Source organism: Haliotis cracherodii, unplaced genomic scaffold (genome assembly GCF_022045235.1).
Source record: "Haliotis cracherodii isolate W230 unplaced genomic scaffold, xgHalCrac1.p SCAF_4, whole genome shotgun sequence".
Lineage (NCBI taxonomy): Eukaryota > Metazoa > Mollusca > Gastropoda > Lepetellida > Haliotidae > Haliotis > Haliotis cracherodii.
In genome coordinates this window covers 16661046-16680395 of record NW_027266297.1, presented here as the reverse complement: position 1 = coordinate 16680395, position 19350 = coordinate 16661046, and the positions used below count along the sequence as shown (strand labels likewise).

The following is a 19350-nucleotide window of genomic DNA, read 5'->3' as shown; positions in this document are numbered from 1 at the left end:
AGCCGCTTCACCTCACCGATTGTCTTTCATCGGGACTGTGACATTTGGTCTCGCTGTGGGAATCTGAACAGCCCTCTAAGCGCATGTAAACATTGTCTGACAGTGTCATCAGACGACACAAAGCGGTGCTGCAGAAACACTGATATATCCGCTCAAGACGTCGAACAGCAGCATTTCAGTTTTCTTAAGCTGTTACAAACGCATTCACATAACAATCTAAGTATACATTTATATGGAAGGTTGGTGGGGTAGCTAGTGAGTAGAGCGTTCACTCGTAACGCCGAATACCCGGGTTTCCCAAATGGGCACAATGTGTGAAGCCCATTGCTGGTGTTCCCCGCCGTGATATTGCTGGATTATTGCTAAATGTCGCTTAAAACTCAATCACACACTCACTAATACGGAATATAAACATTGTTTTTGTTTTTCAAAAACGCTTCTTACATTCGAATTTAGACCTAGTAGATATTGGAGATTGTACTTAGATGTTTGATATAGGTACAGCTTATACCTACATATATATGATAGAGTGAACCCCGTTTATCCACACGGTGCCCTTCCCAGTTAAATTGCCCGTGTCAACCGGAGAGCGGAAGATCGGTGGTTCGATCCCCTGGCCGCGTCACACCAGTAAGCAAGGGGTCGAAGTATCGGGGTTTCACTGGAGATAAAACAACCGTTTACTTTAAAGTTTTCATCCGATACACATATACATTTACACCATCACATCTCTAGCAAGTCCGCCCCATGTTCAATGGGGAGTGGGGCCGCGACCTCATTTCACAAAGCGACCTTGAAGTGCTTTACGACTCATGTAAATGTAAGTATATGGTTTGGGGGTTACGACATATATAAAGCCCTGATGAAATGTGTTAATCATCACCTTGCAAAAAGGGACCGCCTCAGTTGTGGATAGAGCGCCTGGTCGGGGGTTCGGGGGTACGATCCCCTGCCGCGTCACACCAAAAGACGTTTAAAGATGGTATACTTGTTGTTACGCTGCCTGGCGCTCGGTAAACAAAGGCGATAAACAAAGACAGTTGGCTCGGAGTCACTATACTCTGTCTGGTCGCGGTATTCATGTTAAAGCTCAGTGGGCTAGCATAATGAATAGGCTACTGCACGCACGCACGCACGCATGCACGCACGCACGCACGCACACACACACGCACGCACGCACGCACGCACGCACGTGTGCATGTATGTCGCTGTATATGTGCAATAATCTCGAACACGACGTTAAACCCAATTTCACCTAACCAGCAAAGACGTGTTTTCTTTGACACTTTCTCTGTGTGAATTGAGGCATTGGGGTAATCTTGTGGTAAAGCGTTGGCTCGCCACGCCCTAGACCCATGTTCGATTCCCCATATGGGTACATTGTATGAAGTGTGTCCCTAGTATCCCGTCTTGCGGGAACATTGCTAAAAGAGGCGTCTAACCCTCCGCACTCAGAATATTGCTTACGATTATCTCACCGATGCATCGTTGAATGCATACATACATGCAGGACGTGTGCATGTATCGATGCATCTGTGTGAATTCTAATCATAAACCAGGGCGATGGGACAACATGTTGGTTATAGCTCGAGTTCGAATCCCCACGTGGGACAGTGCGTGAAGCCTTTTCCTAGTGTTCCCCGTCGTATTATAGCGGGAATACTGCTAATAGCGGCGCAAAACCATACTCACTCTGTCACTAAAAACAACTTACAAGTATGTGTAAATACTACTAAGAATTGTAACAATATTTTTGTCCTTAAAAATTCCAGCTTTCAAGTGGGATATGATTGCAGGTACATTTGGGTCAGCATTGCATTTTCTTTACTATTCTTTATTCTTTACTATTACTCACGTGTAGTTTGATAATACGAATATTATTCGCCAAAATGTTGACGAACGAAACAAACATATACTTAAACATCATTCATCAATAATTTCATATAAGAGTAATGTGATTCGTAGGAGTAATCTTTAAGTGTACCGGTGTTGTATTCACTGGTACACGTAATGAATACACGTATACGAATCACATTACTCTAGATATCAAAGTATTGATGATAATGTTTTAGTGTATGTTTGTTTTATTCGTCAACATCTTGATGAAAAAATATTAAGAAAAAACGTCACCGCTAAAGTTGGGCTGCCGGAATCGAGAACGTACTCGGGGTCACCCACGGCTGGTAATCCAAGCTATGATATATGTACATTATTCCTATTCCCGACATATCACCGTTTCGATAGTTTACAGAGCCTATAAAATTCCCAAGCACTCTAAAACTTGATGGGAAAAAGTCGATGATATCTATCACTTTCAGTATTCTACCAGTGGCCCGTACTTTATGCCTGAAAGCTATTGCTCATGTGAATTCTTATATTGTTCGAAGGGGCCAATCTTTTGATTTCATTGCATAAATTCATCATGCAGATACATCAAGTCCAGTGTGAGAGTCGCATGTTGGAGTTACAGCGTCCATGGCATCCTCTGTGTGGAGACGTTGGAAGGATGCTTCTATGCATTCAAGATGAGGATGCTCGTCTGATGTTCCGATATAGCTCTGACATTGCCATTTTGATAGCACCTCGGACAACACCGACATACTGGCGACTTGATAGCATTACCAGACCCACATGCATATGGCATTTCCATTTCAGATTGAAATGAAGCAAAAAATAACACATCGAAAAATACCCCGGACAGACATGGTGACTTGTTGGCGAATTTCGATTCGGGACGGAGAGATACTTTGGCAAATATGTTTGATTTTAGAGGCATTTGGAGTGTGATCTATGGCTCTATTGACACATAAGAATGAAATTTGTGGATATTTACAGACATTGGGAAAAATCGAAGTTTTCTTATGACACTGTCGCACCAAGGGATATTGAACCTGCAGGAACAGCTCGGTGTGTCCTAGCGATATTTTGACAGCTTATTCTTTATTTTATTACGTCCTTCGGTTATAGGTGCTTTACTTTATGGCTTTCTTTGAATTGAGTGAACATTTTTTCAAGCAAATAATTTTGAAAGTGGGAGGCACAAGAATTGGTATTGTTTGAAAATAGATTTAGGAGTTTTCGAAACCAGAGTGCAGGTGGCGGTATCGCGACACCACGTCCTTTAGGAAGGCCTGGGTACCGGTGTACAAAGCGATCTCAGCGCTAAGGTGTTCGTAACTCCCACGCCGTGACATGGACTTACGACAGTCGTACCGCTTAGGTTAATTGTACAACGGCACCCAGGCCCCGGTTCCATAAAGCGACCTTAGCGTTAAATCGATCGTACCTTCTATACTTCAACACAGACTCACGACTGTCTTAGCGCTAAAATCGCTTTGTGGGACGGGGCTTGGTGGCCTAAGACGCCATAATGTGTTGTGCAGCTACGATCCACTATTTTTGGTTCGAATGCCGCATACTATACAGCCCGTTGTCTCACATCAGTGGGAATGTTGTCACATATTAGAACCCCTTGTCTCACAGCAGTGGTAATGTTGCAACATAATATACAGCCCGTTGTCTCACAGCAGTGGTAATGTTGCCACATAATATACAGCCCGTTGTCTCACAGCAGTGGTAATGTTGCCACATAATACAGTCCGTTGTCTCACATCTGTGGTAATGTTGAGACATAATACAACCCGTTGTCTCACACCTGTGGTAATGTTACCACATACTATACAGCCCGTTGTCTCACAGCAGTGGCAATGTTGCCACATAATACACAGCCCGTTGTCTCACAGCAGTGGCAATGTTGCCACATAATACACAGCCCGTTGTCTCACACCTCTGGTAATGTTGAGACATAATACAGCCCGTTGTCTCACAGCAGTGTTAATGTTGCCACATATTATACAGCCCGTTGTCTCACAGCAGTGGCAATGTTGCCACATACTATACAGCCCGTTGTCTAACAGCAGTGACAGTGTTGCCACATAATATACAGCCCGTTGTCCCACAGCAGTGGCAATGTTGAGACATAATACACAGCCCGTTGTCCCACAGCAGTGGCAATGTTGCCACATAATACACAGCCCGTTGTCTTACACCTGTGGTAATGTTGAGACATAATACAGCCCGTTGTCTCACAGCAGTGGTAATGTTGCAACATAATACACAGCCCGTTGTCTTACACCTGTGGTAATGTTGAGACATAATACAGCCCGTTGTCTCACAGCAGTGGTAATGTTGCCACATAATACACAGCCCGTTGTCTTACACCTGTGCTAATGTTGAGACATAATACAGCCCGTTGTCTCACAGCAGTGGCAATGTTGAAACATAATACACAGCCCGTTGTCTTACACCTGTGGTAATGTTGAGACATAATACAGCCCGTTGTCTCACAGCAGTGGTAATGTTGCCACATTATACACAGCCCGCTGTCTCACACCTGTGGTAATGCTGTGGATTTTCGTTCACATCAGGCCGTGGTAGGGCTGGTTATAAAACGGGCCTCTCAGAACGAGCCCGACCAGTAGAAGTTGAATACATGTATTCCTTGTGTGCGGGGCCAGTTTAATATACTGGGATTAGGATACAGTGTGTAATTAAACCTTTGCTGTCAGCGCACATGGTGACATGAAACAACTCTTTATAAGAAATATAAAAATATAATCATAATAAATAACGTCAACGTCAGAGAATACCCAGTCTCGGTTATCCACCGAAACAGATTCTATTGGGCGTAAAATACAAAATAATGGTGGAAATCACTGGATCACTGAAATTTACTGATAACACCGGGTGTTCGCGAAGGAGCATGTCCTGCACAATTGGTACCAATGGGGATGCCTACTTCTTGCCTGAATGTCCTGTCCTCAAACACATACACACCGACATTGAGGTTGGGTGTAACGCCGCTTTAAACAGTATTTAAGTTCTATCATGGGATGTCAGCTTGATGTTGGAGGCAAGCCCGTCGTTATGGAAGTCTAACGGCCAGCCCACACTGAAGCACCGCCGCAGCGCGTAACTCGACGTAGCTGTGTTTTTTTAAAAGCAACCCAGATTATCGCAGCGCGTTGAAGTCAAAAGTGTTCGATTGCTCAAAATATTTTGCTGCCGTGTCGTACCAACGATAATGAAATGAGGAACCAGGAACCAAATATTACATTCATTTTCACCTGTCTTCTCCGATTGAGATACATCAGTATTCATGCTTTCTACTCACGCATGCAACCCGTGAACATTCCGGGGTAGAACAGGTCTTCAGCAACCCATGCTAGTCGTAAGAGGCGACTACGCTTGTCGTAAGAGACGACTAACGGGATCGGCTTGCCAGGCTCGCTTACTTGGTTGATGCAACTCATCGTATCCCAATTGCGTGGATCGATGCTCATGGTGTCAATTACTGGATTGTCTGGTACGTACATACTCGATTATTTACAGACCGCCGTCATATAGCTGGAATATTGCGTTGAATGTGGCGTTAAAGAACAAATAAACAAACAAACGTAAAACAACGAACGAACGAAGAACTCGGGACAAGGTTCTCAGTGGTTATACAATATTATTCATTAAACGACCACTATATATATCCAATATGACTGATTGTTATACCTTCAATTCTATTTACATTTTCCCCCTGAACCGCTGCTCTGATATCCTGTCTGAATGTGGGTTTTAAAAAACTGCTGAACTGTGCAGAGTTGCTTCACGTTGGTGCCGGCCTGGAGCTGTTCGCCATTTCGGTTGAAATCACTTGGGTGCTGATAAACTAAGGATCATATACCGTAAAAATCTGATATTCGAATCCACGACCTGCGGATCCTGACACGACCAAGGGAAAGGACTATTGCTGCGACTTAGACTACTGGTTAATAACGACCGAAAAGGTGTAGGTTATACACCACAATTGACAACATATGTGACCCGTGAAGATCCGGGTTAGAATAGGTCTTCAGCAACCCATGCTCTCCGTGAAAGGCGACTATGCTTGTTGCAAGAGGCGACGAACGGGATCAGGACTTGGTTGATGCATATCATCGTATCCCAATTGAGCTCATGCTCATCACTTGACTGTCTGGTCCGGACTCGATTATTTACTCATAAAGCTGGAATATTGTCTCGTGCACGCGGCCTTATACAACAAACAAACAAACAAACAAACAAACAAACAAAGACAAGACATATGATAATCGGCATGATGTATAATAATATTACTCAAAGAAATTAAAGAACAACCGATTTTTTGCATATTAGTGAAGTTAATCTGTCATGGCATTGCCCATTTTTTCAGTCGTAATTTCGATACTGAAACTTCTAATCTACGAAGATAGACACAGAATCTCAAATCAATAGTATGTTTATTGAATGTGTCCTTCATCGATATATCGATAAATAAACTACCCTTTTCATCGATATTTTTATATAGAAGCTTCCAATCATCTATATATCTATATATAAACTTCCAGTCAATGATATATCGGTACATAGATATATTAACGGGAAACTTCCCTTCAACGATATATCGACATATACACTTCCTATCAACGATATATCGATATATTTACATCCTATCATCACGGAATCTTCCTTTCAACGATATATCGACATATACACTTGTTATCACCGACATTTTCAACATATGCACTTCATATCAACGATATATCAACACGGAAACGTCCATTCAACGATATATCGACATATACACTTCACATAAACGATATTACGACAATACACAAAAACTCAAATCAAACAGCCATTCGCGATTCAGACAATATCTTAACGATACATCAAAACAGGAATTCCCTTTCACCGATATTTACATACATCACTGTTTTACACAAAAAACAATTGCATACATACAGACTGACATTACTTTGGTCCGCTGGTTCACTTATCCGGACATTTGTTACTCCGGACAATTTTAGTGGCGAGGCTACCGGTCGGATTAACGAGGTATCACTGTATAGAAGTCGAGTTACGTCTTTACGACGTACGTTTACAAACATATAAATATGTTTTTTTTTCTGATGTTTATCACCAGAATATTACAGCTATATAACTGCGGTCAGTAAATTATCGAGTCTGGAACAGAAAAATCCAGTGATTGACATCAATGCCAAAACGCTTACAGAATTTCTGCAATGTCTTTATAATTATATCGCATACATAACCCCAATACCGACGTAGATATCTCTTTGGTGTAAATGGTGCTAACTGCTCACATGTTATTAAATCCTGTTTAATTACGACCAACCCAAAACACACAACTTATTTTAAGAGGTTTGTGTAGTCAAATGTTCAGTGTTGAGTTTAAGGATATTATTCATGTGTAGGTGCCGCGAGGTGACTGTTAGGAATCGATTTTTTCACGATTGTCTTCTTGCTCGTCCAAGCAGCTTTGTGCTTTGATGTATGGGAATGAACCTGTTAGAACCACCTGTACGGCGTGGTTGTCTCCCTTTCACACTGCCTCCTCAACCCGTTATTTTCCATGAGGGGTGTTGTTAGTCGTCTTGTCAATTCCCGATCGAAAAAAAACTCATTTATTCTTTGAATAAATATCTATTTATGATATCTGCTACACAATAAGAACGTGTTTGGTAAACCCCCATGTATTAATGATTTCAGAGGTGTAGCTACCCACAATGGCTATATCGACCGGCAACCTTTCTCCCCTCAACACAAAATAGAACCGTCCTCTGTTAAGGTTAGCAGAGAGTTGATTATCCGTGACCAAAACCTCGTTTGTGAAACTGTCAAAACACGAGGGATGAGGAAACGCGGATCGGTGTTGGAGTTACGTGGCTCGCGACAGTAGCATATACATGCGATCTTGTCTGGATAATTTTAGGATGGACGTATAGCTTGTGATACACTTTACAGTCCCGTTACTTCGTCTGATAGGAACGACCCACGAGAAAATGGCGACTCAATCTCACCAGTATTACGAACGTTTATCATCCTTACCATGGATCTGCATTGTTACATTGCTGTGCACTGTGGCGGTATCTGAGGCTAAACACCCAGAGAAGATTGTAGCTTTCTTCCAAGGTAAGAATAGCTTTGCAGTTGATGTCGGTATGAATAATACCGCAATGATTACCCGCTTGAAACTGGCTCTTGTTGTTTGAATCAACAGTCCTGAGGACCCAGCGCATCATGTGTGTGTATTGCAATGCATTAGTTCGCAACGTGCATGCACAGGTGTAAATTAATGTGTATTGTTCGCTCGAATGGTTCTAGAACGTATTATGACGTTCGTTCGTCAGATCCTGGAACAACTTTTGAGAAATAACGTGTTATATATTGCAGCTTTGCTTGGGATGGTTCTATTTTCCAGGCCTTTCTATATACATACCAGTTTATGAATGATATATGGCTATATATATCGCTTTGTTTTGACACTACCTACAATAGCGATAACAGAGGCAAATGATGCTTTTGAATGAACGACTAATATATATTGTTATGTTTGTTGTGTAAAGTATGTACTATGAATACAAGATACTCATGTTTAGTATAGGTAGCTTAATGACATTAATCCGTGCTAAAATAAATTCTAATCGAAATTTCTGTCAGAATTTATGAAACAAAAATTTCTCTTTTAACTGCATTAAAAATGAAAGTAATCGAATATCATTTAGTTTAATCTAAGTAGATACAGAAACATTCCCTTACGGTGCTCTTGCACTTCAGTGTCAAAGATTTATTCTTTATCAGGTTTTTGAATTGTATTTGCCATTACATATAATTCGTTTATACCATATGTCAATTGTTTTTACAACGATGTGTTAAATAGAGATACTATTGATTTAACCAGTTGAGCAATGTTATTCTATTTGCATAGTTGTAGCACCCTTGTGCTCAAGTGGTTACATAACCGACAAATTGGCAACAATTTGCAACAATTTGCAACAAGACTAGATACTTGTATACTACTTGTTAATAAGATACCCATTTTGTATGTGTAGAACTATTATATCACCAGGCTGGCTTTTTATATAAATGGTGCAAACTTCTCTATTTTAAAATTCATTGCTTTTTTCTGTATTACATTTACTGAGGCTAAGTTAGCCATTAATGTGTACTTACTATACAAATAAATTTACTTTCAGTCAATAGGATTTTCATCAAAGGTTTCAAATCAATGAGAAGTGTAAATGTAAATGTTTATATTAATTTCAGTTATACAGTATAAAACTAAGCACAAATAATAATGTGTGCATCTTGAATGGGACTTAAATTAATTATTCTGTGAATATTGTACTTGTTTCAAAATGAATTAAAACATAAAAAGTCCCACAAAACATGGATGTGATTTATTTGATTTAATCCTTCAGTATCTCTATTTAATCCATTTCTAACAGTTATTAGTTGTCTTTCAAATGTTTATGAATCAAACAGAGAAGGGAAACATACAATAACATGAAACAATTTTAATGAAAAATTGCTGAGAAAGAAAACATATTTGCTTTGAGGCTTTTGCTGGTGAATGCATGCCCTTCTTGTTAGAAGGGAAAAAACCTGATGAATAAATATCAAATTTTCATCATTTGTGTTGCTTGGCGAAATTCTAGAGGCTGATTCACTCTCAAATTCTGAAGTGAAATAGCTTCCAAAGATCAGGTTCACAGAATCCTAAAATCAATAATTATGCATTGAGTTTCATATTGGATTGAATAATTAAGGAACCAGTTACACATGAAGAGGACTACAAAAAACAGTAGCATTTGAAGCAGTATGATGTACACAGTCCGAAATTATCAATGGATTGAACAAAAAAGATTGGGAAGGTTTAAACAGTTGCATGGATTTGATGAAATGATTGTTGCAAGAATATTGTGATTTAATTTCAGAGGTGAGCATTGGGTGGGTGGTGTTTGAAAACTAAACATTCTGTTGATTGTGTGCATGTTCAATGATAAGCGATCTTCAAAGAGATAAGAGATATTATATTGATCCCTTCAACATATAGCAGGACAGACTGACATATTGTGTTTACTTATGTGTATGATGGGTACTGGAGAAGCTAGAGATTGCTGCTTCTCTTATTTCTCAATTTTTTAATGCACACATTTTTTAAAGGATACAAATGATTAAGAGCTGTAGAATGTTTAGTCTAGCAAAAGTGGTGTTCACCTTCAAGGCAGTTCTAATTTGGAGAGCTAATAATTCATCTGAAAACATAACTTGGTGATCTGAAAAAAATATACTAATTTCAGAAACACAGTCCTTGTAAAAGAGGTTAACTTTTTGTAGAAGTAGGTTCTGACGTGTTTAGAATCACTGTTTTGTCTTGCAAATTACATTACTTTGTACAAAATATATGCTAGTCTGTCTCCTAGACCCTAGGGAATATATTAAATATGAAGTCAAACTCAAGTCTATGATGATTAACATGATTAAGCAATTTCAGGATTAAGGATTGTTCTGGGCTCAATTTGTTTTTTACTGTATATTTTGTGGATATATATTTTTAAATGAGATAACTTTATTTCTGGGATTAGTCTAAATTTATCCATTTGCCGGGATTATTCAGCTACAAATCTGGAGCAAATATCTGTAAAAATTCTCAAATTGGAATTAAAAATACGTCCAGTGATGTTATAGTAATAACTAATATTATTGCTTTGAGAATTGACTTGCTTTTCACTGATAACAGGACAAACAAACAAGAAGAGGCTTTACTGTTAGATTTACGTACATATTTAACATTGGATGAAATATTATACTACCCCTGAGTTCTAAGAAAATATGAAATTTTATCAAGAAAATCACAATTTTGAATAACATTATGTCTTTCCCAATTTCATTTTGGAATGTTAGATAAATCCCTGTAATGTTAGATTAAAACCAATGTTTTGTAAACACATTTTTTAAAATACAAAATAGATATTTAGAGCACTTAAAAATTCAAGGAAGAACGAAAATGTTTCATGACCTCCTGAGATATTTATTATGACCCCTATTGCCTGAAGTGGCTTAATTCTGAAAATTCTACATCCAAAGCAAAAACACCTTGACCAGTAATAAATAATTCCGGAATCATGATTAGATCTAACGTGGATGAAGCTTTATAATGAGATATAACCTCAATTAGTACCCACTGTAGTATGTCCCATTGTGGCCTACACCAACTCTTGTTTGCTGCCATCTGTTAGTGCCTAGCTACTGTACAGACACTGCTGGGAGAGCTCCAAGCACCTGTCGACAGCCTCATCACTACTGCATGGGAGATCACGCTTCCAGTGATACGGTGGGAATAATCCTAGAAATCCTGTCTGTGAAACGGCGTTCTAGGGTAGCTGCTTGTCTTATTGAGAGAACGATGGTGAGGGTGTTTGGAAACGAGCCAGCTGGAGGGATAGGCTGTTATCAATTTTGTATAAGGTTGTTTTAAAAAAAGAAATCCATGTCTTGTTTTTATCCAGTGTGGCAGTCACCGTGTTGGTGATTTTTGTAGTGTTGATGAATTCAGAATCTCACTCAATATGGTAATGCATCACTTTGGGTTTTCCTCCCACATCAAGCTGGCATGCTGTGTTATAACTAAAATAGTGTTCAAGTCTGCATTTGAATCAACCCAGGTATGGGTGTGTTTCATCAATCATCATTCGGTGCTTGTGAAGGCCGGGGCAAAATCAGCATCAGACTGGAGTAGAACGTTATGAAGGTGTGAATATGTAACTATGTCTTAGCGTCCAGGGAATTTCGGATTGTAAAAGTGGAGCCATTTATATAGCTACATTTTCGCAGCTAAACCTATAAATGAATGGTCAGAAGAGCAGAAGGGGTCTTATGCTGCTTTTGGCAATATCACAGTAACAGACTTACCAATGGCCTTTTGAAATTGTTCCATTGAGGGAATCAAACCAGGATATTTGTTTGGACAAGGATTGCTTTAACTGCTGTGCTACCTCGCTGCTTAACTTTGCCTTGGACCTAACAGAAGTCAACATGCAAGGCTAGTCATCCCTGGTTAAGTGATCGAGATTAACAGATAGAGTTAGGATACAGCTTTTGGGAATTGGGGAGATGCATTATAACATACAAATACTGGATGTATGCATGCATTTGTTTTAAAACATATTACCGAACTATATTTAGTATATCAGGTCCCCGTTCCACAAAGCACTGTTAGGACTAAGACGATTGTAACTCCCATTCTTTAACTTAGATTTGGGGACAGACGATTTAATTTCCTGGGGGGAATCTTGGATTATATATAAAACATTTTTATCCCAGACAATGCTTGAAATCTGTGCTCATCAAGAATTCTGTGGTAAATGGGCCTATGCCTGCATGCATGAAACAAGTTTAGCATTGTTGTTGTATCAGCTGAAATGTCAGCATGTCGTTGTTGGGCTTTGTTGTGTTTGTTTTCTGTGTCCTATGCACTAGCTGCACAGTATTGATTTCTTGTTGATAGAAGTATATACATGTCCATTCCACCCTCTGGTTTGTAGCTGAATGTCAGGTCAGAGATAGGGACACTGTATGTAGGAAGGATCAATGATACTCTCTGATTTGAGATAATGTTATGGCCTAGAAGCTATGGTCATTATGAATTCATGACTTGTTCTACCAACTTGGCTAACTTAATAAAGCCCATGGGGGTAGTTCAGTTGGTAAGCTGAGTGTGTTACATGTTAACTACTTACAACTGGACCAATACGTCTCTCCCAACATGGGTGAATAGTGTGAAGCCCATTCCTGGTGTCCCTGCCAACACACCACTGCATTACTGCATGATGAATACATTGAACCTCACTCCCTTGTCAAACATAATCTGACCCCCTTACTCACTCAAACATAGGCTGACTCCCTTACTCACTCCAACATAGGCTGACTCCCTTACTCACTCCAACATTGGCTGACTCCCTTACTCACTCCAACATTGGCTGACTCCCTTACTCACTCCAACATTGGCTGACTTCCTTACTCAAACATAGGCTGACTCCCTTACTCACTCCAACATTGGCTGACTCCCTTACTCATTACAACATTGGCTGACTCCCTTACTCATTACAACATAGGCTGACTCCCTTGTTCAAACATAGGCTGACTCCCTTGTTCAAACATTGGCTGACTCCCTTACTCACTCCAACATAGGCTGACTCCCTTACTCACTCCAACATTGGCTGACTCCCTTACTCATTACAACATAGGCTGACTCCCTTGTTCAAACATTGGCTGACTCCCTTACTCACTCCAACATAGGCTGACTCCCTTACTCACTCCAACATAGGCTGACTCCCTTAATCACTCCAACATTGGCTGACTCCCTTACTCATTACAACATTGGCTGACTCCCTTGTTCAAACATTGGCTGACTCCCTTACTCACTCCAACATAGGCTGACTCCCTTACTCACTCCAACATTGGCTGACTCCCTTACTCACTCCAACATTGGCTGACTCCCTTGTTCAAACATTGGCTGATTCCCTTGTTCAAACATTGGCTGATTCCCTTGTTCAAACATAGGCTGACTCTCTTACTTACTCAAACATAGACTGACTCCCTTACTCACTCCAACATTGGCTGACTCCCTTACTCACTCCAACATAGGCTGACTCCCTTACTCACTCCAACATTGGCTGACTCCCTTACTCATTACAACATAGGCTGACTCCCTTACTCATTATAACATAGGCTGACTCCCTTGTTCAAACATTGGCTGATTCCATTGTTCAAACATAGGCTGACTCCCTTGTTCAAACATTGGCTGACTCCCTTGTTCAAACATAGGCTGACTCCCTTACTTACTCAAACATAGGCTGACTCCCTTGTTCAAACATAGGCTGACTCCCTTACTCACTCCAACATTGGCTGACTCCCTTGTTCAAACATTGGCTGATTCCCTTGTTCAAACATAGGCTGACTCCCTTGTTCAAACATTGGCTGACTCCCTTGTTCAAACATAGGCTGACTCCCTTACTCACTCCAACATAGGCTGACTCCCTTGTTCAAACATTGGCTGACTCCCTTACTCACTCCAACATAGGCTGACTCCCTTACTCACTCCAACATAGGCTGACTCCCTTAATCACTCCAACATTGGCTGACTCCCTTACTCATTACAACATTGGCTGACTCCCTTGTTCAAATATTGGCTGACTCCCTTACTCACTCCAACATAGGCTGACTCCCTTACTCACTCCAACATTGGCTGACTCCCTTACTCACTCCAACATTGGCTGACTCCCTTACTCACTCCAACATTGGCTGACTCCCTTGTTCAAACATTGGCTGATTCCCTTGTTCAAACATAGGCTGACTCCCTTGTTCAAACATTGGCTGACTCCCTTGTTCAAACATAGGCTGACTCTCTTACTTACTCAAACATTGGCTGACTCCCTTACTCACTCCATCATAGGCTGACTCCCTTACTCACTCCAACATTGGCTGACTCCCTTACTCATTACAACATAGGCTGACTCCCTTACTCATTATAACATAGGCTGACTCCCTTGTACAAACATTGGCTGATTCCCTTGTTCAAACATAGGCTGACTCCCTTGTTCAAACATTGGCTGACTCCCTTGTTCAAACATAGGCTGACTCCCTTACTTACTCAAACATAGGCTGACTCCCTTGTTCAAACATAGGCTGACTCCCTTACTTACTCAAACATTGGCTGATTCCCTTACTCAAACATAGGCTGACTCCCTTGTTCAAACATTGGCTGACTCCCTTGTTCAAACATAGGCTGACTCTCTTACTTACTCAAACATTGGCTGACTCCCTTACTTACTCAAACATTGGCTGATTCCCTTACTCAAACAAAGGCTGACTCCCTTCTTCAAACATTGGCCGACTCCCTTGTTCAAACATTGGCTGACTCCCTTGTTCAAACGTTGGCTGACTCCATTGTTCAAACATAGGCTGACTCCCTTGTTCAAACATTGGCTGACTCCCTTGTTCAAACATTGGCTGACTCCCTTACTTACTCAAACATTGGCTGACTCCCTTGCTCAAACATTGGCTGACTCCCTTGTTCAAACATAGGCTGACTCCCTTACTTACTCAACCATTGGCTGACTCCCTTGTTCAAACATAGGCTGACTTACTTACTCAAACATAGGCTGACTCCCTTACTCAAACATAGGCTGACTTTTACTCAAACATAGGCTGACACCCCTGTTCAAACATATGCTCAAGCCCTAAATCATTCTCTTGAAAACAGGCTGACTCTTTACTTGAAAAGATTGAGTTATCTTCTTCATTATTGCATCATATCTAGGAGCAAACACCTTGAAAAGGCTGCACACATTTAACCCATGTAAGGAAGCGAACAAACCAACACTCTAACCATGAGGCTATCCAGCTGCCCATCACTCTAATAACCCTAAGCTTTCTTTACTTTATCAGTTTCTAGTGGTAATGGCACTTCATGTACCTCTTTCACTTGCCTGCTAGTTGTTTTATCTTGGAAGAACAGGATCCATCTACAAAATGAGTGTAAATGATAAATTATTTTATAATTTACTCATTATTCTTTAATCATGAATGGAGGAATCTCAGAGCTGAGTATTTGCATAAAATACGCCTTAAATAAACTGAAATAGAGAGAAAAATCAAATCCTACCCCAATGTCAAGAAACAGATGGGTAAAAAATATTCGAATACACTCTAAAAATTGTGGATACCGAATCAAAATCAAATCCCTGGATAAAATACCCAAATTACCAAAGGCTTATCTATATGCCTGGAATCTAGAGGTTGTAGTGTCTGAGAAATGCAAGAAAGAAATGACTTCAAAGCTAAATATATCAGAATTTCAACATTGTGCCGATGAGGGAATTAAGCCAGGATATTCTTCTGGACCAAGGACTGCTTTAACTGTTGTGCTATCTCATTGTTTAATTGGGAGCACGGGTGGCCCTGTCATCTAAGGCGCTGTGATTCGCTGTGCAAAGATGGTCCCTTGGGCACGCCAGAAACCTATGATTGTGGGTTCGAATCCCAGTTTACCCCGATTAGGTTCCTAGGTTTGTCAGCACCATACCCATGCTCGTGGGTTTCAGCGAAGTGGTAAACATCTGCGACCTGCATCACTTCGGGCTTTCCTCCCACATTAAACTGACATGCTGTGATATAACTGGAATACTGTTAAAAGCGGCGTTAAACCCAACTCACTCACACTCACTGTCTAATCCAAATGTAGGAATGTATGAGAAATATTGCAAAGAAATTCCTTAAAAGCTAAATAAATCTGACAAACAGTACCTTGGTTTTGGCAAATACTCCTGCAAAGAATGGACTCAATCAACTACTAATGACATGACAGTATCAGATAACAAGTTTCCTATTTCATCTACACTAAACTCATGTCCTTTGTATGGAACATACCTAAGAGGGTAGTAACAATATAGTCTGACCACTCAGGAGATACAATTAAGTGTTGGCCAATGGTTGGTCTATATGGCTTTAGTAATTTTTTACCTCAAGGACAGCAAAGTCCATCGTACATAATGTGCACAATGTATTGAGGCAGCCTGCATGACTAAGCCGGTATAGGAACAGGGCGTGAGTGTGAGAGACCTGTAGGTAGCTGTATGGGAAAGGTGTGGGTATAATGACTATGTGGAGTGTATATCAGTAGCTTCATCATACCTGAGTGACTCCATCGTAGGCTGTTGAACCGAAGTCTCTGGTGCAGGTTAGGGTAGGTGTTAATGTTCTAATAGTCACCCGATGAAAGGCAAGAAGTGGCCCTGAAATGTCGTGACAGACAGTAAAGAAGATTCAAAAGATTCATGTCTTCAGGTGGTGATTGAAACATGGAGTGATGCCTTAGCTGATTTGTCATGTGTAGTGTGAGATGGGATTGGAGAATTAATATCTTGGTTTGTTACCTGTTATGGTGGTGTTTGATACACCACTGGAGAACATGTCAGAAAGTTCACTGAAGCCTTGTGAACTCTAAAGTCCTTTGGTTCATTGGATCCTTATCAAATTATCAGGAACTTAAGACTAGAATCATCTTGATATCAACTTGAAGCAGCATTTTCAGTACATTGTTTTGTTTGTTTGTTTGTTTTATGCAGTGCTCAGCAATAATCCAGCTTTATGATGGCAGTCTGTAAATAATCAAGTCTGAACTAGACATTCCAGTGATTGACATCATGAGCATTGATCTATGCAATTGGGATATGATGACATTCATCAACCAAGTCAGTGAGCCTGAACACCCGATTCTGTTAGTTACCTGTTACGACAAGCATAGTATTTTATTAGCTGATCTTATTAGACCAAACAGAATTTTAGTAGACATGGCCTTTGGTCTAGTGGCTAGAATAAGTTTCAACCAAACAAAACTTCAAGTAGCCAGTTGGACCAGAATTCTTCTATACATCTGCAAGTATTCACACTGGTATTGGCAAACATTAAAGTTACAGATCATGGAGGCTGACTTTTTGTATTTTATTAGCTGGTTAGACCATCTCAAGTGTAGAATTACTGGCACTGATTGATGTTAGGCATGCTCAGTGGCATTTTTTCAGTTGACAGGCATGCATAGTCGCCAAACTCGAGTGCATTCGTGAATAACTCATGTTATTCCGGGACAAGCCGAATAGTAACTCGTGCCCCTTTCATGGCCATTTTTGCGACTGGGTTCAGTCTAAGCGCAAACAGGAATAGCTTAAAGAATTGTCAACTCATTGCGCAATGATTCGCGTATATTTCCCCCATGTCATATATCATGTATATATTCCAGATGCTATTGAAACCACACCGGGACTTACAGTATTATACAGTGTGATTAAACATATTTAACTTGTCTTTGGCATATATTTAAATGCAAGACGTGTAAAGTCCAAAATTATTCCTGTGTGATTCTTTGAAGTCATACGTTCATTCTGATTGGTTTGTCGTATTTATGCACATAACCTGCATCGACAGGAGGATGAGTCTTCTTACAGGTTACGGAAAGGGGCGAGCTTTGACGATAGCTCAAGGGAAGAAGCTTTACATAACACAAAGATGTCCAACATATTCATTATCCGAGCAGCAGTCACTTTTCATTTGCCAGTCAAGATAATACATGTATAGGAATGATGTGGTTAAGGTTACCAGACCTTATTGTTTTGTTGACCTTTGTATCAAATAAAAGTTTGTTAACTTAAAAGTCTGTCAAGAACAAATGACGCACCAGAACGACAGTTGTCCACATCCAAAGCCACCCAAAATTTAATTTTATTCCCGTAACTGAAGAATTAGATGATGATGAATTAGAATTGTGGGATGCTCTAGGCATGAGTCTGTTCTGTAATGACAGTATGTAAAATTGACCAGCATGGTCATAATGTGATTGGTAATTTGAAGCATTTATATGGACCAGCAGGAAATAGTGATGGACCGTTATGATTGGTCATTTGAAACATTTACGTGGGCCAGCAGCAAATAGTGATGTACAGTTATGATCGGTCATTTGATGCATTTACAGGAGCAAGCAGCAAATAGTGATGGGTCATTCTGATTGGTCACTTGAAACATTTACAGGGCCCCCAGCAAATAGTCATGGGTCATTATGATGGTTGTGATTGCTCATAAAGCACTGTGTGGTCTTAGTTTCAGAATCTGAAATTAATTATATTTTTTTGAAAATCGACCATGGGTTTGGTCGAAAAACCCTTGATGGTTAAGTATTGTTGTAGTACAAGGTTAGCATTAGTAATACTGGTTGAACTAGCCTATCTCATTGTAGGTTGTTGTACAGTATTCCCATCAGTATCGCGACAGGAACACCTGGCCAGTTGCTGTGCCAGTGATGTATGATAGTTATCATGTTCACACAAACAGCCATGGGGAAAACGGAAACCAGCAGATTGTTATCTTATTAAGGACATTCTCATGTTTTCCACAAATATTTTCTTTAAGCATATCATCCACAGGCTAGTGTTATCACCTTACAGTCACAGCCTTGCTACAAACTATTTCAGCAACATGTATAATTATAAACACACTGACTGCTCTTGGAGATGACAATCCCTCGATCAGGTGTCCATGAATACCCATTGACTGCTGTAACAGGACACAGTTATAAGCAGACAGTGACAGTTGTCATTTGTTTAACTAGCTTCACACCTGTGTTGAGGCTGGAGGTATGTTGGCCTGGACTTGGGCTTTGCTTACTCTCATTACCTGTACAGTTAGCCGTGCAGGTAATTAGAGATAGGTGACTTCAGTGGAGGTGGGAAAGGGTGTGTGCTAATGAACTCCTAGGGATAAAGTGGCGTGGGGGTGAAAGCTGGGTGAAGATGCTGTATGTAACAGATGTGAGGGCAGGGTTGTAAGTTGGTGTTTGGTATGGTCAGTGATGTGGGTGGGGAGATGGTTGTGGGTGTGGTCAAGGTTGTGGGTGTGGTCTGGGATATGGGTAGGGACATTAATGTG

The 19350-nt window shown here is 40.5% G+C and overlaps 1 protein-coding gene across 1 annotated transcript in view; it reads left to right on the top strand.

Moving 5' to 3' along the window:
• Positions 1-7669: 7669 nt before the first annotated feature.
• LOC139480584 (pikachurin-like) overlaps positions 7670-19350 on the top strand; it is a 150042-nt gene continuing 138361 nt past the window's right edge. The window contains exon 1 of the mRNA XM_071263726.1: positions 7670-8001. Within this exon, the coding sequence (XP_071119827.1) occupies positions 7872-8001 (130 nt within the window). The 5' untranslated portion in view covers positions 7670-7871. The remainder of the gene's footprint in view (positions 8002-19350) is intronic.